At 43.9% G+C, this 25,081-nt stretch overlaps 1 protein-coding gene across 3 annotated transcripts in view; it reads left to right on the top strand.

The window, feature by feature from the left end:
* CACNA1A (calcium voltage-gated channel subunit alpha1 A) overlaps positions 1 to 25,081 on the top strand; it is a 272,529-nt gene that overhangs the window by 103,998 nt on the left and 143,450 nt on the right. For 2 of the 3 annotated variants that reach the window (XM_088661717.1, XM_088661716.1), the window contains exons 1-2: positions 4,829 to 5,266; positions 6,682 to 6,821. In XM_088661717.1, coding sequence (XP_088517843.1) covers positions 5,252 to 5,266; positions 6,682 to 6,821 — 155 coding nt within the window. In that variant the 5' untranslated portion in view covers positions 4,829 to 5,251. Of the gene's footprint in view, positions 1 to 4,828; positions 5,267 to 6,681; positions 6,822 to 25,081 lie in introns of those variants that run through there. The other variant, XM_088661718.1, reaches the window with a different exon arrangement.

Raw genomic sequence — 25,081 nt, forward strand, 5'->3', positions numbered from 1 at the left:
CAGGATCGAGATGGAGTGTGGCTCACATCTTATGAATGTGGCTTCAAAAATGAGGACTGGGCATGCACTGGATGCAGAGCAAGCGGTAATGTGAACATCCCCAGACTTACCATATTTGAGAACTAGAAATATGTGTAAGAAGCAGAGGAGGATGCCTGGAATTTCAAGAGTGAACTGAAGAAAAAAGAGTGGGGACATAAAAGCGAAGTATATTGATGATGAGCATATTATGTGAATTAGTTCAGGGTTGGACTTTGATAATATGGCACCCTGAGCTAGGGACAAAAATTGGCACCCCCACCTAAATATTTCTTATTTTCACAATAATTCCTTTTGGTATAGTTGCTTTTTTAAAAAAATAGATCTTCTCAGTAGGCACCTGTATCAATATACTGTTGTTGTTGTTTTTGTTTGTACTCGCTTGGCTCACCATAAATGCTGGGCTGATTAGTTACCACCTAACACACTTGAACTATCATGCCCAAATGTAGGAAAGGGCGGATTCCTCCCTCCCTTTTATTTCAGTGTATATAGCCAAGTGTGGCATCAACATCAGTACAAAACTGGGTGGGAATTATTCCTTAATTTTAAAAGAGGGGGCGGCGGCGGTGATCTTATAAATGTAGACCTGGAACATATGGTCGTTGGATGGCTATAGGAAGAAAACTGCATCTTGTGTATTTGGGCAGGAACCCAAGCTATCCACCCCCTCGCCCCTTTTTGAGCCTGGCTGTGGATCATGGAGTCGTCCTCGGGACTCCGAAACCAAGAAGCCTGGCTTGGTGCGCCTGCGAGCTGGTGGAGCTGAGCTGCCTTTTTCGCGAACCCCTCCTCCTCGCCCTCTTTTTCCGCTCAAGGAGCTGGCTGGTGTTCTCGCCTCGCCTTTCCCTCGCGTCCCCGGCTCACTCTCCCTCCTCCCCCCGCATCTCTCTCTCCTCCACCGGATCCGCTGATTCAGGCATCTTTCCGCGCAAGCCAATCAATGGGCAGGAAGGGCCTGCAGCGGCCTCCGTGGCTCAGCAGCTGATGGTGCTGTGCTGCTGCGAGGCAGGCGGCGCGCACTGCAGTCTCAGATCCTCCTGCCCACCTACCCACCCCGAGAACTGGGCCGGTCCCAGCGGCACGTTTCAGCGCCTGCCTCCGCTGCTCCACTTTTTAAAGCAAGCTCGTTCGCTGGCTGCTGCGAGCTCTTTTCCTTTTGACCCTTTCAGCGCCAAGTCGTAGTGATCCAGCAGGGCTAGAGAGAGGGAGGGAGGGAGGGAGGGGAGGCGCATTGGAGCATGGTGGGGGTGGAGATAGCAGGGGCTTGAACTCCGACTGGAGGACGAGGAGGAAGGCAGCCTCTGTCTGGAGCATCAGCAGAGGTTTCAGTTCCCAGCTCAAGTATGGGGATTTGTTCAAGAAAGGGCTCAGATGCAGATCTATTTGCTATGGAAGCTGTGCCTTGTATGTATAGCAGATGGTTCTGGTGTCTCTTGAAAGTTGGGATCTCTGTACAAAGGGTGCTTCCGGATGACCTGTTTGTTGAGAATTCATCCTGATTTGCTCATTTGCAGGGAGATTAGGCAGCACTGGCTATTTAATAAACATTCTTTCTGATTTGTTTATGGGGAGGTTAGATGATGTTGCATAACATCTAGGGGTAGCCCACACATTCCTTTATATTTCCCTGTTGCTTTCTTTTTAAAACAACTATAATTACGCAGCCTGAATTTTCCAGTATGTGATCGAATCTCATAAAAAATAGGGATGGTCTAGATGTCCCATAATCAGAGGCACTTTTCTCCAAGCATGTGTGTGTGTAAGTTACACATAGATCTGGCAGGCTGAAGTCCTAGGGCCTAACACCAGTTTCTAGAATAGATATGATTATTCCAGTTTTGGTTTTTCCTCAGTTTCCTCCAATAATTCAAACTTTTGTTTCTTTTGGAATTCATGATAATTTGGTCACTTGATGCAGATTAATCAGCATCTTGGAAAACCTTTCAAAAACTTTGACTTTGGGAAAAAATTAAGTAAATGTAAAACTAAGAGAGGACTGTCTGAAAGACCCATAAATAGAACCACAACTCTGTGCATCGCCCCCCCAGTAGGTGCTGATTACAAACCATAAGCTGTGTGTGTGTTTGCAGATTTGGGAAAGATTTCTTTGGGTGAGGAATTTATTAAGAGCTTTTATTGTGCTTCCTGTTTATATTCCATAATAACTAGAAATTTAGTTGCTCATACTCCTGAAGAATAATCACTTGTGGTCTGAAACACAAGTGAAACAATTGAGTCTCTTGCTTTCCCTAATAGATGCTTTTGGCGCAGTGCTGGTAGTGATTGGTTAGCACTTTGTGCAGCTACCTTTCCCAGCATTACACCTCCACAAAGGTGCTTGAGTAATGCATGCAACACTTCCTATATGTGTCAGGGCCCTGAGTATCAGGTCTCCATGGAGAAAGATGAGCAGATGCTTCCTGGCAGGTGTGTTTCCAGATTTCCTATAGATTCCCTGCCCTGAAGCTCCCACACGGAGCCTCACCTCAGCAGGTGGAACAGTGGGTGCAAAAATCAACCACTTCACACAGGTAAGCCTACTGTTGGAGGATGAGAGATGGTATAAGCCACATAATTGTACCTTCTTTCCATCCAGCAAAGTCATGTAAAGGTAAAGGGGCCCCTGACCATCAGGTCCAGTCGTGTCCGACTCTGGGGTTGCGGCGCTCATCTCGCTCTATAGGCTGAGGGAGCCGGCGTTTGTCCGCAGACAGCTTCCGGGTCATGTGGCCAGCATGACAAAGCTGCTTCTGGCAAACCAGAGCAGTGCACGGAAACGCCATTTACCTTCCCGCCGGAGCGGTCCCTATTTATCTACTTGCACTTTCGTGCTTTCGAACTGCTAGGTTGGCAGGAGCTGGGACCGAGCAACGGGAGCTCACCCCGCTGCAGGGATTCGAACCGCCGACCTTCTGATCAGCAAGCCCTAGACTCTGTGGATTTACCCACAGCGCCATAGCAACAAGCAATCTCCACTACCACGGACATGAACCGGGAAACCCATGCACACAACAAAAACAAATTCCAGGTAATATATTGCCACAAGCATGGGAAAGAAATGAAAATGGCCACAAGAAAAGGGCACAAAGTGCTCCATCTGCAGGCCAGCCACTCACATAGGAACATAGGAATCTGCCTTATACCAAGACAAACCATTATTCTGTCTAGCTCAGTACTGTCCAGAATGACAGGCAGCCATTCCTCTCCAGGGTTTCAAATGGGTCTCTCCCAAACCTGCATGAAGATGCCAGTGTACTTGGTAGACATGTTTGCTGTGTGTTCACCAGTGTGTCCTGGCAAATACTATAAAGTCTGCCCTACTATTAAGTAAAGTGAAGCAGCCACATTGGGGGCTGGAGAGCAACTACAAGGCATTGGAGGGCAGAGCTATGTGTCCTGCAACCTGCCTTGTTTCTCCTAAATTATCCTGCTGTCCTCAGGTGTGGTTTGAAGGATGCTTTCTCTCTGCAGGCGCTGAAGGAACCTGTTGAGAGGGTGGGCATCTTGTCCTTCACCTCAGTCTGAAAAATATCTTGGGCCAGCCCTGTGAACTAGAGATGCATGCCCAGTGGGCACATGGTGAGCAATGCACAATAGAGCTGTGATTTGGTGTGGCTCCAAGGATGAGTGGATGCTTCTCATTCCATTTTGTTTGTTATTGAGTTCAAATATGCACAGATTAAACATCTGCGCAGAGCTGGCTTTCGAGAAAATCCTGATGTGTGTCTGCAAAAGCTAAGACAGGAGCTCTTTTCTCACAGCAAAAGCAGGAGTCTGGAAGTTCTGTTTCCAGCTCTCTTGCTGCAGAGCTCTTGAGTGGCACAGGGCCAATGGCTTGGCTCCTCTGTGAAACAGTGACAGCGTCACTGACCCTCCTAATATTCCTCTAAACGATGTTTAAAGAGGGTTCAAGTCAAGTATGAATAACCTCGACTCACAACTGCAAAATTCACACTCCGTGTAACTGTGAGGATAGCCAACTGCATATCACTACAGCCCTCTTATCTTCATGGCTTTTAATTGGGAGCTCACTCTTTTGAGATATCTATGCATTTCTTTAATAGATGCTCATAAACACACAGGGCGAGGAGATGGAGCATCAAGGAAATTGTACAGCCAGGCTCTCCTGTTCCTATTTAAGTGAATTAGATCCAAACGTAACACCATTACACTTGTACACATGGTTGCTTGACTCATGGAGTAAATTACTCCAGATAATGTGCTTTTTATCATTCAGAATTCAATATATCCCTATCAACTCTCAGTATTGGTATAAATTAATGTTCTGAACACAAAAGAAAGGAGGAGTTTAAAAGGTTACTGCAAGATAAAGTATTATATGATGAAGCTTGAGTGTAATGGGTAAATGATAAAACAGGGCATAGTAGGGGACAGACTTGTACGGCTGCTTTCTTTTTTCTAGCCTCTGTTTCTGGCCTCTGTTCTTTTAATGTGAAATACAATGTTAATCTCTGCACGGCCTGCAACTGGCATTCACTGAAAAACCTTGGTGGATTTTGGAGTAGATGTCAGAATTTTCAGAAAGGGCAGCATTGATTGTACTTTGGTGGCAAATGTGGTAGTACGCTAGGTGAAGAATTGTCACTGTGATCTACGCACGAAGTTGAGGTGCTCTAGAAATTATCTCTATTGGCATTAATCAAATGATAATGTTGATTTGTAGCTGCACTCAGGAAAATTACACTGGTGACTACTCGATATTTGTCCTTTGTTGTATCCAGTGATTTCAAACCACCTTATTGTTTGTTTGTTTGTTTGTTTGTTTGTTTGTTTGTTTATATCCCACTTCCACCCCTGACAGGGGCTCCAGGAAGTATATTTTTTATCTTAGGGCTTAAATTTGAGTTTTCATTTTATTTATAAACATAGAAAGTGCAAGGAATGGCATTGACTGGAACACAGATTTTATTCCACTTTGAAGCCATACTCTCCTGCACATTCCAGGCTAAAGAACATTCTAAACATCCTTCATATGTATCTGATCCCAGGTGGGTAGACCGCATTTACTTGAGGAGTGGGGAATATCAGAAGGTTCTTTGTTTTGACTGAACCTAGAAGATCCAACCGTATGCAAGACTTTCCTTAACTGTGCCTCACTCCTTTTGAATACCTGATTTTAGCAACCATCATAGCAAACTGCATTGTTCTTGCTCTGGAGCAGCATCTGCCTGATGGAGACAAGACGCCAATGTCAGAACGACTGGTGAGTATCAGTCTCTCCCTTTTAAACGTTGTTGTGGCAAAGCTATGGAGCATTATAATAATGTCAAAAATTAGAGCCCTGTGACATGTTTCTTCTCCCTTTCCATAAGGCACAATAAACTTAACCTGTTTGACAGTGTTATGTTTTGTGTTTCCCTGCCAGCATTACCCAGTGATGTGGAGCTAAGGTTGCCAACTCAGAAATTCTGGTGCATGGTTGGAATATAGAAGTGCAGCCAGGGCCTAGGAGTTGTTTCTGCCTCATCTAGTGGGTCCAGGTGTGGGGTCCAACGCAAAAGCAGCCTATTTACCTAACACGGTCAGCTATTTAAGTAAAAGCTGCCCTTGCCCCTTGCTTATCTGGTATCATTCAAGAGAGTAAGAAAACCAAGCAGACACCCGCCACCCCCACAACTGATTGGCAATTCTATGTGGAATGCTAGTGGTAAATCATACAGCATAGGGGGCACAAAAGGAGAGACAGAAGAAGAAGAAGAAGTAGTAGAGTAGTTTGGATTTGATATCCCCCTTTATCACTACCCGAAGGAGTCTCAAAGCAGCTAACATTCTCCTTTCCCTTCCTCCCCCACAACAAACACTCTGTGAGGTGAGTGGGGCTGAGAGTCTTCAAGGCAGCTGCATGTGGAGGAGCGGAGATGCAAACCCGGGTCCCCAGATTATGAGTCACCGCTCTTAACCACTACACCACACTGGCTCCACACTCAATTTCTGTTTTCAGTAGCAGGCTCACGCTCCCTTTAGCATTACTTCTGCCCCTAGAATAGTGCCACCATACATTTTCTTTCTTTTCCTGTTTACTGCAGGAGCTGACATGGGAAATGGAGATGTTTCTTTGGGTTGAGAGGTCTCTTTCTCAGTATTGCTCCAAGTCTAAGTCTGGACCCTGACAGATTGACCCAAACACAGCTTTCACTGGACTTGTTTTCATAAAACTTTGTTCATGCAAGTGATTGAATGAAAATTGGGAGTGGTGGCTCACTAGCAACCTCCATAATTTGGATTTAAAGTTGGTGTCATACCTAATCCTATGCATATTTTCCTCAGATGCATTGATAAGGTCTTAGTAGCCTGGCTCGTATTGGATACCCTGATAAAAGGCAGCAAATGATTTTTGTATTCTAATAATAATTGGTATTAATAGATATGTTGGGAAAGAGAAAAATGTTCCTAGAATATATTTATACCTTAAATTAAGACTCAAGAGACCAAAGTTCCCTCCTCACTATGTAACTCCTTCAGAACTTGTCATTTTATCTTTGAACTCAATCCTGCCTCACATTATTGTAGTGATGATAAAATGGGGAAGAGGACCATATTGGTTTCCCTGCGCTAATTGGAGGAAGAGTGGAATAAAAATTTAACAAATAAAATTTTCCCCTATGAATCTCTCCTTAGGATGACACAGAACCATACTTCATTGGAATATTTTGTTTTGAGGCTGGAATTAAAATTATTGCCTTAGGATTTGCTTTCCATAAAGGCTCCTACCTAAGGAATGGCTGGAATGTGATGGACTTTGTGGTGGTTCTCACAGGGTAAGTAGCTGGTTTTTAAATTGTTATCAGTTCTTGTTTAATTTCAGTCTGGTAGAGGCACTTCTGTCTATCGGACATTGGGCAGTGTCAAGAGTCAAGAAGGGAGTTTGAATTCTCAGATTCTGTTCTCTGACCTGCAAGGAGAGGGAAGTCTAGTTAGAACAGGGGAAGGCTTGGCATAAGGTCTTCTGGCTTGGATTCCAGTTTTGAGATGCAAGTTGAATGCTGATTTAGCTATCAGTCCTGCCTCTCTAAATCATGTTACAGCCAAGTTATGCATCTTAAAAAAATGTAAGCCTCATAGATATGCTTGTAGTGATATACAATCATTCTTCTTATTTATTTTTTTAATGTATACATTTCATATTGAAAACAATTATTGTAGAGATGGAAGGAATGTGTTGGTAATATCATGAATTCTAGCCAATAGGTACCTTCTGAAATTTGCTTTTATTTCCTTTGTTTATTATTTGTTTGTTCTAGACATTTATAACCCCTGCCTTTCCACTATTCAATGCAATTTCCTACCAATTCACACTCTGCCGTGCTGAAAATTTGCAGAATCTTTTTTTTAAAAAAAAATTTTTTGGCTTATCATAGAAAATGGTATATTTGTCCTGCATGCTGTGGGGTGCTCTCAAACTCCCCACCACCACTGCTCTTAAAATGTTGCATATACCTTCATCCTTATAATTCCAGATGGAAGGTTTGAGCTGTTGCTCATCTTTGCCACTAACTTCTGCTGATTCTCCCTTGTTAGCAGATGTGTAGGCTAATAGACATACATAATTTTTGGACACCGTCATGTTTTTGGTCAACACAGCTTTAAGGCTGGCCCATGAGCATGAATTTATGGATCTTTTGTGTAGCAGGTACATCCTGCCTGCAATGCTGTGTGCTCTCATACTTTTCTAGTTTGCAGTGCTTGTTCCCTGCTGCTTCCCAACCTGCTCACAATTCCTCTGATGGGAACAAAAGCTTTTTCCTACCGAAACAAAGATGTTTATTGGTGGTGGAGTGTTCAGAACACCCACAGAGGCTCTCATTTGTTATGCATTCTTGGATATGAGAAGAGCATCTAGTCAGCAGAGAGAAGTCCATGAAGGCTGTTTCTGGGCTATTTGCAGCTTCTCCCCCCCCCATACTTCAGTGTATGTAGCTGATGTGCTTTACTCCTGCAGTTTCAACAGGTATCTTGTTACACTGGTTTATATTTCTTTGGGACTGATTGAAGGGGGGTTGTAGCGCTGATAAAATTCCATTATTTGCCCAGTTTTGTGGCTTCTGTCACCTTTGAACAAAGCATGAAAACTTTCTCTCTCTTTGTCTGATGCCTCTGTTTCAAGGCAGCTTTGAATGTGGCTAAGGGAAGCCCAGGTTCAAATTCCGCCTCAGCTATGAAGCTGAGCCACTAACTCACAACCTTGCCTAATTCACAAAGTTGTTGAGAGGATATATATATATGAATGAGAGAGATATCACTTTTTACAATGAAAAGCGCTATAACAAAGAGAAATGAGAATGCCACAAACCCCTGAGAGCTAACATTCAAGTGAAGCTCGCATTACATGGAATTGCTGTCCCGAGATTGCTTTCTCTCCTTCTTTCTTCGTATTTCCCTAGGAACAGTAATTCATAGAGTACTTGGAAGCAAGGTTTTCAGAAGCCATTTTAGTTTAGAGAGTATATCTCTAAGAAAAATCTGAAGAAATCAGTGTTCCTACTTGGATAATGCCACTGCTGTTCTGGTTTACTTGTCTTTTTAGGCACCTTGATCACTACATCCACTGTTTCTGTTGGCATACCCATGGGTTCTAGACAGGGCCGGATTTAGGTTTGATGAGGCCCTAAGCTGCTGAAGGTAGTAAGGCCCTTTATATAGCAGGCGGGGCCCATTACTTACATCATAGGAGCCTACACAACACAACCCCCTGGCGCTGAATGTAGGTTTTATTTTATTTTGTTTTTTATCTTACATTTTGGAAATGTACACCCAGCGTGTTTTTTTTTCCTTTAAATTTTTTGGGGCCCCCAAGAGAGTGGGGCCCTAAGCTATAGCTTGGTTAGCTTATACTGTACATAAATCCGGCATTGGTTCTAGAATTGCAGTGGTTTAAATGGTTTGAAATAAGTGCACATTTTGGACACCTAAGTATTTCTAGCTTTCTGTGGATTGCACCCACTGAGCCTGTTACGTTGTCCAAATAAAAATTGTCCTTGCATCATTCCTATGGATTTCTCTCTGGTCTGCTTCACACAGGACTTTCTGTCCACAAGGAACACCCTGAACAGTCCCTGGGGATACACATAAGCAGAGGAGCATCCCTGTAGGGTTGGCAGCAAATAATATAGTAGCAATTCCTGGGATTGTTTTTTTTTGGGGGGGAGTGCTGTTGTGATTCCAGTAACTCATGTTTAGTTGTGCAGTTTGGTTTACAGTGTTGCTTCTCCACAGGGATAGTGCCTGTCAGGGACTGGCAGGCCACGGGCGAGTCTGCATCAGGGGAAGGGGGGCTGGAGTCTGACTTGTGGGAGAGGGGGCAGTGGTCTGTGGGGGACCTGTACCAGCCAGGAGGCAACAATCAGAGGCAGAGGGAGCTTCAGAGCTGGAGGAAGAGGCAGGTGCAGCAAGGTGGTTCCCCCACTGTTATGTACTGAGCTGAATCCTAGAACAATAGGATTCAGAATCAGCAGTCTGATTGGTCCGCAGGAGCTACCCAATCCAACTCCAGGTGGAAGTGAATCCGCAACCTGATTGGCCTGCAGGAGTAGCCAATCAGGCGGCTGGTAGAAGTGAATCTGCAACCTGATTGGCCTGTAGGAGCAGCCAATCAGGCTGCAGGCAGAAGTCAATCCACAACCTGATTGGCCCACAGTTGTAGCCCTGAAGTAGCCAATCACGCAAGGCCCATTGTGTAAATAATGTATATAAGCAGATGGTTTTGGGAAAAGAGCCATTCTTCTCTTCTTCTCCTTGATGACTATGAGCTGAATAAAGAGCATGAAATTCACTCTTGACTCCGAGTATATTTCACCCACCCTCCCCTGAACCACTGTCTCCCAGAACTAGAAGAGAATTGAAGCGGGGAAAAGCAAAAGTACTTCCATGCAGGCGTAGTCTCCATCTCCGCGTGTGCAGCCCTTTGGGGGAAGGTACATAAACTGGTGGGGGGGAGTGGTCCCCAGTTGCTGCAACTGCTCCATAGAGTGCGGACCTGAGAATAGCTGCCTAGATGTCAGATTGGTGTGCCAGAGTGGTGGAAGTGACTGTGTTATCTGACAACAAAGAGTTAGCTCTCTGCTGTGTGCATTCCTTGGCTGAAAAGTGCCTTCGACAGTGACTTTGTAGTTTGGACTGTTCACACATAGGTGTGAAGCCATGTCAGACCTCGTCATGTTAGTACTTGGGTTCTTGAAGACACAGTCATCAATCAGAGGGTTTAGGTTTGTTAAGTTTCCTGGGGGCGGCTCTGCTCCCCATATTTTCAAAGCCAGTGTGGCTTCTTCCTGCAGAGGAGATGAGTTACATTTCCTATTTGTCAGGAGTGATGAAGGTGCTGTTGGACTCTCATCAGCTCCAGCCTGCACAGCCAGTCGGCATAGATGATGGGAGCACCGGAAGGGCTACTGCTTCTCCCACTCCTGCTCTGTGTTTTTTGGAGAGTGGTGTGTGGCTGTTTGATGCCCTCATTGTATCTCCATTCAGTGCTGCTGAGGATTCTCAAGCTAAGATGGAAGGACGCTGTGACTGTGGTGCAACATGCTAAAGAGGAGTGCCTGGAGGTGAAAAACAATGCAGTATATTTAATCTTTCTGTGTTCTTTGAGCGGAATGAGAAGGTTAAGGGCCAAGCTAGATGTTGCACAAGGGATGTGTGGCGGCTGCCAAGAGCATCAGCTATCCTCTATTTCCTCTATGTATTTCCCTGGTAGCTAGTAATAGAAAACATGGGTCATCGTCTCAGCACTTGGTGCTTCCCCGCATCTCTTTAAACAGGCTCTCAGCTTGTATACAGGTTGGTGGATGTGTTTTAAGGCTGTGACCAAAGAGACCGCACAGAGGCTGATTCACAGAACCCAAAAGACCAATTGCTGAGTGTTTTGTAGCACAAGCGTTCTAGATTTATTCATTGGGCTTTGAAGAGAAAAACGGAAGGCTGTTTCTGATTAGTAGGAGGTAGCAGCGCAAATTAATGTCCTGCTTCACATGTTCTAGGGCTGACCTCTGGCACCAAGGTGCTGATTTGCATGTTCTGGAAATTTGCACAGTACTGCTCTCGCAGGACTATATCAGTTCAAAATGCAGGTGTGTATGTGTGTGTGTGTGGGGGGGGTGATATACTTGAATGCCCAACACTCCGTGGGGATTCCTTCACACATTCATCCAGAATGGCTAGGAAATTGCTGCCACTCTTTGCCCACTGCATCCGTAGCAGTACGCAATTCATTAGTATGCCAGGCGGCATTTGCTTCTTGATTAGGGAGTCCTCCCAGCACTATTACTTAAAGGAGCTTTCCAGACGTGCCCTGAATGCTAAGTGAGTCTCAGCCTGCACGCACAGCCAGAATGGTGAAAAGGCAGGGAGGGAGCAGGGTTGTTGATGGAGGTTCACTGACACTTTGGCAGGCAAGCAGCTCGGCGAGCAGATCTTCTGGTCTCAGATTCAAATGATGCACTATAGGACTTTGGTAGAAGCAATTCATTTGTGGCTTGATCTCAATGGGCATTTGCACTTTTATGCACCCACATGTACAGCATGCTCTGCTTATTAATCTTTCTGTCTTTGTGCACATCAGTAGGCATGTTTACCCAGTGCACAAATGATATATTCATGGGGGGTATACCTCATGTATATATTGTTTTTTTTTCTTGCAGTGCCTCTGAGAGCAACCACCACAGGAGTACATGTGTGTATGCCCAGTAGTATATGTGGGGGGTTTTTTTTTCCAATATTCTTCCACCTCACCTTTTTATGTGGACACATGGTCATCCATCTGTGCCTCTGTGTCCGAAGAAAGAACACTGATTAACACTCTGTACTGAAGGCAGTAGTCCAGTATAGCTCACTGTACATAGATGTCCAGATTAGATTACTGCAATGGATTCTAGGTGGGGCTGTCCTTGAATATGCAATATGTGTCTTCCAGGATGTTTACTCGTACAGTTGCTCTAACCCATATAACGCCACTTCTGAAGAGTTGATGTTGGCTGCTTGTATGCCACCAAGCCCAGTTCAACACTTTATTGCGGTTTCCTGAACAAGTTAGGACCCAGTTACCTGAAGGAGCAGCTCCCTTGTTCTTGCCTTGCCAGAGTTTTACCATCTACATGGGAGGCATTCCTTCTTGTTCCATCACCAATTGAAGCTTTAGCTTGAGATAGGGTCTTCTCAGTGGGGATACACTAGCTGTTGAAAACTTTTTCCCCACCAAGGTGTGGCTGGGATTAAAAGCTGAGCTCTTCCTTGGCCTTTGATGGAGATCAGGGTTATTGAGCCGCTTGGTATTCAGGAGCAACATTTGAACATTGAGCACTCCCAGCTGGTGCACCCAAGGGGCCCTGGCTCATTTCCTCTCCAGCCCAGCCATGCCCAGGTAAGCAGCTGTGTTGTGGGTGTTGGGGGGGGGGCTGTTCTGTGGCTCTGCCCCACCACATGCTACTGTGGTGCCACTGTTGGTATTGTTATAGGATGCAGATTAAGCCATTGAGATTTGATATGGTTTTACTGTTTTATTGAATGAGTTTATTGTATGTTTTTCTTTTTCCTTCCTTTGAATTTGAGCTACTTGTGATGAAGGGAAGGATATATATACCTTTTAAATAAATGTCTTTTATTTTAAATATGGTGATATACATGACATTTTTGAGAATACAAGATCACTAGAAACCTTTCCAGATGCATGTTATGGGTCTGTGCTCTGGGGACACCAAGGCTTGAAGCTCTCAAAAGTCTGGGGAAATTACCATCTCAGATCCCATATGAGCAGGTGGCCAAAGCACCCCTTAGTCCTTCAAAGGATGTTCTGTGTTTTGCTTTTCCAGTATACCCAGTATGTCCATGTTGTGAACAGCCCTAAGATATATGGATGAAGGTCGGTAAACAAATTTAATAAATAAAAAAAAATAAAGCCTGGGGTGGACTAACCTACAATTATTCAGGCTGCTCTGAAACTTGATTAAGGCCAAAGAATGATCCAGCAACCATACTACAACCTGGGGCTCACCATTTTTTGATGTCCTTGGAGGCTCAAAACCTGTGTGGCCAAAGAAGCTCCCTCTCGCCACTCCCTCTATCTCCCAAACAATCCTTTTAGTATTACAGTATTATTATTATTATTATTATTATTATTATTATTATTATTATTAATCCTTTAGCTAGGATCACTGTGCAACAGTGGGAACAATTGCCACCCTTCTCTGCTGCTCCAGGGTTGAGAGGATGGTTGGGGCTCACCACATTTGCCAAAGGGTTGTGGCACCATCACCGTGGCAAGAAAAAATAAAAGAAAAAAATGCTGAATCTGATCATAACCTCAAAAATAATCATAGACATTACGGTAATGAATGAACAAAACGAAGTCATCTCATATTTGTTGGCAGCAGTGAAATTATAATATTCCAGTAAGTGGAGAATGCAAACGATCCCAACAACAAATGAATGGATTGAAAAATGCGGGGATTTTACTTTAATGGCAAAATTGACTCACTTTATAAAGACAAAAGAGAAAATATAGCTTTGAGAAAAATTGATCATTTGAGGGTAGATTTAGTTACTCCCACAATCTAAAGAAGGTTTTATGTTATTTTGAATTACTCCATTCAAATTTATGAATAATTAAAAAGAACTGACTGTCTTAAAATTAAAATCCAAGATAAAACTTGTTGCTTGTCAGTTGTGTAAACATTCATGAGTATGTGGATATACATGATGTGCATATATATGTAAATAGTAGGCAATAGCCAACTAACTTGTTCCATTAGTGCAAGGATTTACACTTGTTTAGAAAACTTCCCCTCTCCTTTCCCAACGTATGTCCCGCCCCTGCCCAGATATGCTCCAGAGCATTGGGAAATCCCAATAGCAGTTTCAGGAGGCATGGGGGTGGAGGAGACTGAGGAGAGTTTCACTGCTCAAGTGCAAATCCTTGTACTAATGGAACAAGTAAGCTGGATATTGTCTGTGTGTCTGTGTGTGACTATTTGTATGTACATATATGCAAGGCTTTTCTCAGCCAGAACTCACCAGAACTCAGTTCCAGCACCTCTCAGGTGGGTGCCATTGCTATTATAAGAGAACAAGGGAGGTGCTCATGGTGAGTTCCAGTACCTCTTTTTCTAGAAAAATAGCACTGCATATATGTATATGTATATCTCTCAATACCTGGGTTGGGGCAGGAAGAGTGATGAGAGATGTTTGCCACATTCATACTTAGATTTAAGGTATGGTATTCTCCACCTCATTCCTGAAAACCACACACACTTCTTTGCTCCACTTGGAATGATGGAGTAGAAGTTCCTGTTGGCAGCTTGTGCATGGTGTCCTCAAGCAGAGAGTACATGTAGGGTTCTGAGAAGTCAAGGGTTTGCCACCTGCTTTTCCTTCATTTTTCCTGAGGCCAGGTTATTTGTGCTAATTGCTTCATTTTTGTGAAAAGTTCACCCTTGTGTGTCTGCATTTGCCTGACATGAAGCCAGAGAGATCTAGACCAGGGTTGGCAAACCAGTGGCCCTGCAGATGTTGTTGGACTTCAACTCCGCCACCCCCTGCCAGAATGCCAGTGGTCAGAAATGATGGGAGTTGTAAGACTACCATGTTTGGAGACCCACATGGTGAACTCTATCAGTTGAGTAATGGGCTCCATGGTATAGGGATTGATATACTGGTATGGATGTGTTTGAACTTGTGATTGCCTGTAGTTAGACTTCTGCTTTCCAATGCAATAGTGTGAGGGGAGCTGGATGAGGTGGCTCACAGCGCATTTGTCTCTCTGCCGAATTCACTGAGAGAGCTTTTTGTGCCATCCCTTTCATTGGCACAATGTTATGATTGGTGTGCTGGCCCAGAGCAGGGATTGGAGGTTCAAAGGATTTGGAGTGAACCTGCTCCTTCCCCAGTTCTGCCCTGTTTTGTCACCTCCACAAGTGTAGTTGCACTAGCATATCTCTTTGATAGTATGCCACTGTAGGGCCCTATATGTATGGAGGACTTCTAAGGTGGTCAAAGTGGTGTGTGTGTGTGTGTGTGTGTGTGTGTGTGTGTGTGTGTGTGTGTGTGTGTATATATATATATATATATATATATATATATATATATATATACAGTATTTGCTTAAGCAGGAGAGTTGTATGTGTGTATGAACATGTGTATATATATGCTTGTGTAGTTATGCAGAAATGAATGCATACCCAAAGAGAATCTATAGTGATCAGTCAAGGAAAATATAGAAATATGGGACTGAATAAATATTTCAAATCTTAAGGGACAGGTTTCCTGGGATTATTCTAGCCCTGTGTAAGGGGAAGACGTGTTAATATGAAGCACGTTTAGGAGACTGCCCCTTTCTCACTGCCTCAAGAAAGTTAGATATAGAATCATAGAATCATAGAATCATAGAGTTGGAAGAGACCACAAGGGCCATCCAGTCCAACCCCCTGCCAAGCAGGAAACACCATCAAAGCATTCCTGACAGATGGCTGTCAAGCTTCTGCTTAAAGACCTCCAAAGAAGGAGACTCCACCACACTCCTTGGCAGCAAATTCCACTGCCGAACAGCTCTTACTGTCAGGAAGTTCTTCCTAATGTTTAGGTGGAATCTTCTTTCTTGTAGTTTGAATCCGTTGCTCCGTGTCCGCTTCTCTGGAGCAGCAGAAAACAACCTTTCTCCCTCCTTTATATGACATCCTTTTATATATTTGAACATGGTTATCATATCACCCCTTAACCTTCTCTTCTCCAGGCTAAACATACCCAGCTCCCTAAGCCGTTCCTCATAAGGCATCGTTTCCAGGCCTTTGACCATTTTGGTTGCCCTCTTCTGGACACGTTCCAGCTTATCAGTATCCTTCTTGAACTGTGGTGCCCAGAACTGGACACAATACTCCAGGTGAGGTCTGACCAGAGCAGAATACAGTGGTACTATTACTTCCCTTGATCTAGATGCTATACTCCTATTGATGCAGCCCAGAATTGCATTGGCTTTTTTAGCTGCTGCATCACACTGCTGACTCATGTCAAGTTTGTGGTCAACCAAAACTCCTAGATCCTTTTCACATGTACTGCTCTCAAGCCAGGTGTCTCCCATCCTGTATTTGTGCCTTTCATTTTTTTTGCCCAAATGTAGTACTTTACATTTCTCCTTGTTAAAATTCATCTTGTTTGCTTTGGCCCAGTTGTCTAATCTGTTAAGGTCATTCTGAAGTGTGATCCTGTCCTCTGGGGTGTTAGCCACCCCTCCCAACTTGGTGTCATCTGCAAACTTGCTCAGGATTCCCTCAAGCCCATCATCCAAGTCATTGATAAAGATGTTGAACAAGACTGGGCCCAAGACAGAACCCTGTGGCACCCCACTAGTCACTACTCTCCAGGATGAGGAGGAGCCATTGATGAGCACCCTTTGGGTTCGGTCAGTAATCCAGCTACAAATCCACTGAATGGTAGCATTGTCTAGCCCACATTTTACCAGCTTCTTTACAAGAATATCATGGGGCACCTTGTCAAAGGCCTTGCTGAAATCAAGATAGGCTACATCCACAGCGTTCCCTTCATCTACCAGGCTTGTAATTCTGTCAAAAAATGAGATCAGATTAGTCTGACATGACTTATTTTTCAGGAACCCATGCTGACTTTTAGTGATCACAGAGTTTCTTTCTAGGTGCTCACAGACTGTTTGCTTAATGATCTGCTCTAGAATCTTTCCTGGTATTGATGTCAGGCTGACTGGGCGGTAATTGTTTGGGTCCTCTCTTTTCCCCTTTTTGAAAATAGGGACAACATTTGCCCTCCTCCAGTCTGCTGGAACTTCGCCTGTTCTCCAGGAATTTTCAAAGATTATTGCCAGTGGTTCTGAAATCACCTCTGCCAGTTCTTTTAATACTCTTGGATGTAGTTCATCTGGCCCTGGAGACTTGAATACATCTAAACTAGCCAAGTATTCTTGTACTACCTCCTTACTTATTCTGGGCTGTGTTTCCCCTGCTGAATCATCTGCTCCATATTCTTCAGGTCGGGCGTTGTTTTCTTTCTTGGAGAAGACAGAGGCAAAGAAGGCATTGAGGAGTTCTGCCCTTTCTCTGTCCCCTGTTTGCATTTCACCATCTTCTCCTCTGAGTGACCCCACTGTTTCCTTGTTTTTCCTTTTGCTACGGACATACCCATAAAAGCCCTTTTTGTTGCTTTTAACCTCTCTGGCGAGCCTGAGTTCATTCTGTGCTTTAGCTTTTCTGACTTTGTCTCTACACGTGCTGGCTATATGTTTGAATTCCTCTCTGGAGATTTCCCCCCTTTTCCATTTTTTGTACATATCCCTTTTAAATCTTAACTCAGTCAAAAGTTCTTTAGATAGCCAGCCTGGCTTCTTTAGGCACCTTCCATGTTTCCGTCTCATTGGTATTGCCTGAAGTTGTGCTTTTAATATCTCCCTTTTAACAAACTCCCAACCATCATGAACTCCCTTCCCTTTTAGTATTACTGTCCATGGGATTCCACCCAGCGTTTCCCTAAGTTTTCTGAAGTCGGCTTTCTTAAAGTCTAGAATTTGGACCTTAGTATGCTTGGTTGCTCCTTTCCGCTGGATAATAAACTCCAGAAGAGCATGGTCACTCCCACCTAATGATCCTGCCACTTCTACCCCACTAACCAAGTCATCACTATTGGTTAGGACCAGATCTAAAATGGCTGATCCTCTTGTTGCTTCTCCCACTTTCTGGACAATGAAGTTGTCTGCAAGGCCAGTGAGGAATCTGTTCGACCTTATGCTCTTGGCTGAGTTTGACATCCAACAAATATCAGGATAGTTGAAATCCCCCATTACTACTATCTCACTTCCTTTGGAATGCTTGGCCATCTGTTCCAGGAAGGCATCATCTGTGTCCTCAGTTTGGCTTGGGGATCTATAGTAAACTCCCACAATGAGATCACTGTTGTTTTTCTCTCCCTTAATTTTGACCCAGATACTCTCAATTTGGCTTTGAAGTTTTAAATCCTGGATCTCTTCACAGGTATACATATCCCTAACATATAAAGCTACTCCTCCTCCTTTCCTGTTTGGTCTATTTCTCTTAAATAGATTGTATCCCTCTATTACTACATTCCAGTCATGAGACTCATCCCACCAGGTTTCAGTGATGCCTATTATGTCATATTTAGTTTGCTGTACCAAGAGCTCAAGTTCATCTTGTTTATTTCCCATGCTCTGTGCATTAGTATACAGACATTGAAGACCGTTGATCATTCCCCCATGTCTCTTATTTAAGGATATTTTCGTCCCACCACTAGGTCTGCATGCTGCTTGCTCCATTTGGTCCTTGACATTTGGATGATCATCTTCAGCATTTGATAGACTCCTACCTTCAGGACCACTGTCTCCCTCCCCCACATAAGTCAGTTTAAAGCCCTCCTGATGAGGTTTTTGAGTTTTGTGGCAAAAACATTCCTCCCAACTTTTGTGAGGTGCAGTCCATCACTTGCCAGAAGTCCATCTTCAAGAAACTGCAGACCGTGATCTAGGAATCCAAACCGTTCCTGTTTGCACCATTTGCGAAGCCAGTTGTTCACTTCCCCTATTTTTCCCTCTCTCCCTGGGCCATGTCGTTCAACTGGGAGGACAGAAGAGATGACAATTTGTGCATCTAATTGCTTCAACTTCCTGCCCAGAGCCTCATAATCATTTTTGATCTTCTGTAAGCTATGGCTTGCAGTGTCATTGGTTCCCACATGCACCAAAAGGAAGGGGTATTTGTCGGTGGGTTTTATGATTCCTTGCAGCCGTTCTGTTACATCTTTGATCTTGGCCCCAGGTAGACAGCACACCTCTCGAGACATCTTGTCAGGCCCACAGATCACTGCTTCTGTACCCCTCAGTAGGGAATCCCCAATCACCACTACACGCCTCTTCATAGGCTTGGTTGGGATTCTTCTATGTGCTGTCCCTTCCAAGGTTACCTGCATATTTCCAGAGGACTGACTTGGTTGCTCGTCTTCATATTCCTCATCAACTGTGATGAGGGAGAGATCCTCAGGTGGAGTCTGTTCCTCGTCTTCCATGAGCACTTCAAAACGGTTGTGTTTACTCTGGATTCATAACATGCTGAATTTTGAGTGATTAATCATTTTTAGGATTGGTAGCAGGGTTGTTGTGTAGGGATAACATATTGTCCATAGCATAGGGTAGATAAGGTAACAATTGGCCTCATTTTGCGAAAGAAGGACTTTCAGGGAGAAGGACACAATTTTAATGGAGCTGTTGGAGGACAGTTCTTGCTATGTGAAATACTTCAAAATGCAATCTCATTTCCTATTCAAACAAAAGTCTTTGTAGCTTACACTGTCTGCTCCACTTGTCATCCTCAGAGCTGGATCATGGAGGCAACTTGTCACAGCTGCTTGTGGCTTCATTACAGTATCCAGCGACAGTGGTTTGGATAGTTAGTACCATCATCAAATGGAGAATGGAATCATAATAGGATTCTATTTGAACACAGCAATTCACCATTTGCCAAATATGGGTGGATGGATAGAATAAGTGGGTAAAATGCACTTTTTATTATTATTATTATTATTATTATTATTATTATTATTATTATTATTTTAAGAAGGAGGTGAAGAAAAGAACCCTGCATTCACATATTCATTCATGAAGACAAAAATGGATTTTTATACATCCGTAGAGTCTGGTGAGGGAGATGTAGAATATGACTACAAAGATGACACTACCTCTTATTTGTTAAAAACATTTATATCTGCCTCTCCAAAGCTTGAGTCAGCTTACAATAAAGATGACAACAGTAAAATCACAAAACAAAAAATATAAATAAATACAGCACGCATACCCTCAGCAAAGCTGTATAAAATTCATACTAGCAATGTGATATTATTAAAACTCAGTGGCAGAAATCTGATTGAAACAGGTGAGCTTTACTCCCCCTTTTGAAGATGAAGAGAGAGGGAAAACCCTGAACCTTATTAGGAATGCTATTCCGTAGTCTCAGGGCAATCAAAATAAAGATCAAGCTCCTTTCTGCAGAAGTCCTCACTTCATCCCACATAGGCACACAGAGAAGGTGTTGACCTGCATAATGCAAAATGCAGTGGGGTTCATATGAGGATATACACATTTTGCATGTGCAGCCATTGGAAATTAATAATTTAATAGTGTGCTTTCTTTTGCTAGTGTGCCTTTGGTACTTGGGCCAGTCACGAATAGACCAGTTCAGATGTGGTCATCATATTTGAGCCTTTAGTTCACATACTGCCTTCTTGTGCTCTGATTCCTTCATTCATTTCCTGTGTAAGGAAAAACATTGTTCAAACAATGTAAACCTGATTTTCGATTCTAGTTTGGAAGCAAACCATTGCTTGTCCAATTTGGAGGTAACAGCAAAACATGGTTTGCTCAAAACAAGAAGTGGAGGAGGGTGTTAGAGTGTGCAAGAGTGGTGGAGGGAGTTCAGGAGTCGAAAGCTTTGAGCCAACAGCCAAACCACGATTTGCCCTCAAAGTGTGTCAACAGTCATGCTCACTGCCAAACACATACAAACATAGATGGCAGATTATATCAATGAGATGGGTCCCGTTGCCATGGCAACCCGCATGAATGAGCATAAGAAGGTAACTGTGAAGAATGTGAATGGGAAATGTCCAGTTGCTATGGTGATCCAGTAAATGGAAAGAGCCCCTCTGGTGTGACAGAAGCAGGCTCATCTGCAGGCAGAAGCTCTTCCCACACTTCACCTGGTGGACAAGTAATAATAGAGTGAGTGTCTTGCTCAGGATAAAGGGATTGGGACCAAATAGGTATATATTCATAGGAATGTCCCTTAGGTATTTACAGGACCCAACCAATAACCCAAGTGTGGATATGAAAACATATGACTGCAAGACCTATTTATTGCAGTGGTATGTTATTAGAGTTAGTTTTGGGAAACTGGGTAGAGTAATTAATACAATTGTCAAGATAAGTGACTTGGAAGTCATAGGTCAGACTCACCTATATAATTATACCAGCAGTGTAAAAAAAAAGTGCTAAAAATGGAGGGTTGATTCTGGAAGTATGTGAGGCAAAACGTGCCAAGTATGAATGGGGAAATTTCTCTGTATCTGGTTCATATCACTTTCACTTGTTTTTACCCATCATTCCATTCCATTTATGCATTAATTTGTGATTTCTAAATAAAATATTGATTTCAATATATAAATGTGTGTTTTTTTTAAATGCATATATTCATTATGTCCAGATGACCTAGAACCGGGTCACAATATCTTGAGAACTGTGAAATCTGGTGATGGCTGTGTTCTGGTTTTACAAATTAGTCTCAGATGTACTGATCATTTAAAACATCCATCCCAGGCTGGATTACGTCAGGATAGTACTCAAGCATCTGCCTTGTCAGGGTCACAGGGTATGTTGCTCTGGCAATAGAAGTGCAGAAGGAGATATACAGTATATTCTTCTGGCATTCAGCCATTGGTTACTGTGAGTCACTAGACTTTCACCTCACAGATTAGTTCTCTAAACCAGGCATCCCCAAACTTTGGCCCTCCAGATGTTTTGGACTACAATTCCCATTTTCCCCGACCACTGGTCCTGTTAGCTAGGGATCATGGGAGTTGTAGGCCAAAACATCTGGAGGGCCGCAGTTTGGGGATGCCTGCTCTAAACCAACTAGTGCAACCTGTGAGAGGTGTGACAGCTGTAATTCCCTCCTCTGGGATTACAGGGAATCTATGGAGCATATCGTAGATTCTTTTCTCTAACCAGTTCTAGAGCACAAGGCAAGAGTGGTATGGGTACTAGAGACCAGGATTCTTTGGGTTTTCTTCCAAACATGGAGGACAGGTATAGTATACCCAGGTAACAAGTCTAGCGTAGTGGTTAAGGTGTCAGACTAGGACCATTTGTTCTCAAATACCCAGTAAGATGTGAAGATTACTAGATGACCCTAGGAATCCTTTAGGACCTCTATAGTTGTGTGTATATGAACTGTTTTGAGATGGGCCAGCAGCTACCCAGAAACAGCAGTAAGTCATGAAGGTTCTTTGACCAACCAACACACACACTTCTAGTGATGTTCTCTGATTCCACTGCAATTAAGTCTGTTTCCCATCTTATTAGGATGCCTATGAGTTCCCACTGGTTCCCTTTGAAATCATTTGCTTCCCAAACTGTGTATATGGGCTTTCCGCACACTCTTTCCATGCACAAAGCTAATTATAAAGCTTGTGAGCTGGTTCCAGATGCTGCCATCCTGCCAAGTGCTCCTATTCCTCCTCTCTCTCTGGGTTGTATCCAGTGTTAAGTCCATTCATTCCAATGGGTCTACTCTGAGTAAAGCTTAGTTGGCTACAACCCTATGCAGTATTTCTAAATCGATATATGACTACAAATTGTTTGGCTGTGTGCATATTTATCTTCTGTGTATTTTTTCCAGATCGTAGAGAGTATTTTTGTTACATTTGGGCAACTGTGGAAATTAAGCGGGGGGGACTAAACTGCTGTTGCACAATAAGCAATCATGCTTGCTTATTCTGTATTTTGTAATTGTTGATCAAAATGACTATTGGGGATTAATTTGGGCATTTGTACAGCTTCTGTTCCAAAATGGAAAAAGAAAAAGCCCCCTCCCAGCACAAATCTTTTGTTTTGAACCGGGGTGGGGGAGGATATATTTGATTCACACAATTGCCATGCAAATATCCTTCCTGTAATTAGAGTAATGGCATGATCAGCCCACAGCAATGTAATTCTGGACCACATCATGCCCACATTGCTTCCTCTTAGAGTTTCAATGTGAATGACCCTAAGCAAATGCAGGGCACATGCACAAAACAGTGCAGTTGTAGGTAGCAGATCAGGTGTGTGTCACAGATATCTTAAAATGGCACTAACCTGTGGTTCCAGTTTCCAAGTAAGGCAAATAGGCCCTAAGGTATATCATTCATTTATCTCTTATATTTCTCATATTCAAAACCCATGATATCCATGATATTCCATAATGTATTCAACTTCAGCTGCCCAGTTTCCGCACATTCCCTGATGTACTGGACCCCTATCCAAGACAGTTTAAGGCTTTATGCTGCGTATTTCTGGGAATCCAGAGCTCAGCTTTTAGTATTGCAGCATATCTGATGAGTCAAAGGATCCTCGGTGAAATGACTTTTCCTTTCCTGTGCTCCAGCTGAACTCCTGCTTTGCACCAATTTGCAGCTTCAGTTCCAAGAATTTGCAGACTTTGGTAACCACTCTTGCAGTGTGGATTATAGTGGATTTCAGTACTGTAGTGGAAACCCAGAAGTTGCAGTGAGCCACAGCATAGAAAAGTCAGAAGCTGCCAGAAATTGTATATGTGTAGGCGTGTGTGTGTGTGTGTGTGAGAGAGAGAGAGAGAGAGAGAGAGAGAGAGAGAGAGAGAGAGAGAGAGAGAGAGAGTGCACCTGGTGGGGTGCAGCAGCGGAAAATAAAGGGAGACTTGGGAAAGTACAAGCAGGTGCATGGGAAGTGTTTCGTGTGGCCTGCACTGCAGCCTGAGAGCTCAAAGGTGTCTTTCCAGACCAGCGTTTCTCAACCGCTGTTCCGCGGCACACCAGTGTGCCGCGAGACGCTGGCTGGTGTGCCGCGACGAGAAGAGCGATTTGCATTGTCACGTCGCTGACCCGCCGGAAAGGAAGCCGGCCAGGTCACGACGCGAGGCGAGCGCCCGTGTCGTGACCCGGCCGGCTTCCTTTCCGGCGGGTCAGTGCTGTTTATTGGCAGCCGCCAGCGACGTGACAATGCAAATCGCCCTTCTCGTCGCCGCACGTCGCGGCAAATTACAGGCTGAGGTCGTGCCAGCTTCCCTTGGGATTTTCTTCCTCCCATGTAAATGTGTCCTAAGATGTGCCGAATCCCAATTATTTGAGAAAAAACGTCCCAATGGCCTCCGCGGAACCGGCTTGCACACGCAAATCCGATTTAAACTGCAATCCGGTTGCAGCCACTAGCCAGGTAGCAAGCCCCACTAAAACTCAGCGGCGCTTCCTTCCGAGTAGAAATGCCTAGCTTTGCGTCGCCAGGTTGAATGCCGATGCTTGCTTGGGCGGCGGGGACTGAGGCCCACCGAACTGAGCGCGAGGTTTACTTGCAAGTAAATGTCGGACTAGGGACGGATTGTAACGTTTGTGGGTTTTAAGCAGCTTGGGAACTTCAGCTGGGTGGTGGATGGGGCCCGTTTGGGCAAAAAGCAGGGGCTATAGACAAACTAAACTAAATATAGGGCGGCACAGAGTTGGTGTGCCGCATGATTTTTTTCATAGGACATAGTGTGCCGTGGCCCAAAAAAGGTTGAGAAACACTGTTCCAGACAACTCCTTGGGTTGGCCCAGTGGAAAACATGCTGCTCATCACCTTCCCTGCCAACACAGTTTCCCCTGTTTGACTAGCACTTCCACACTGCCCTTTGCTGCTAGGGGATATTTCCCTAGCACAGTCCTTGCCCCTCGTGTGTTTTCTTAGAGCTTGGGGAGAGGAATGGGATTGTTCTGTCCGATCACCAGCTTTGTTTCTGTTCTTGTTTTTGCAAGAGGGAAGTGTTTCTAGCATGGATAGAGACTCTCCTCCCTCCTGTGCCCTCTTAGATTCCTTCATGTGGATGCTGCTGCTATTTCCACCCCACACCTTTTAAGACTCACCCTCACAAAGCAGCTTATAATAAAACATATTAAAAACAACCAGCAAGACAAATAGCAGCATAATATGTACCTTAATATAAGCCAGTGCTCATAGGTTGTTAAATGCATATTACTTTGTTGTTTGTCCTGTTATTGCTGTTGTTTTTAGGCACGGCAGGAGTTACCTTTCTGTCTCCCGGTAACCACCTGCTGGGGGTACACAATACAAAACTGAAATTCAGACAAGGAGAGTTTTGAACATCTCCATATTACCCGGCAGCTGAACTGTAATCTCTGCAACACATGGTGGAATGGGAAAGAGCCGTTCAGCCTTGGGCTTTTTAAACAGAATGTTGTAAAGGAGAGGAAAGGGACCAGGGTGGCAGTTTCCGTGAATTAA

The sequence above is a fragment of the Zootoca vivipara genome, chromosome 2 (genome assembly GCF_965207765.1).
Source record: "Zootoca vivipara chromosome 2, rZooViv2.hap1.1, whole genome shotgun sequence".
Classification (NCBI taxonomy): domain Eukaryota; kingdom Metazoa; phylum Chordata; class Lepidosauria; order Squamata; family Lacertidae; genus Zootoca; species Zootoca vivipara.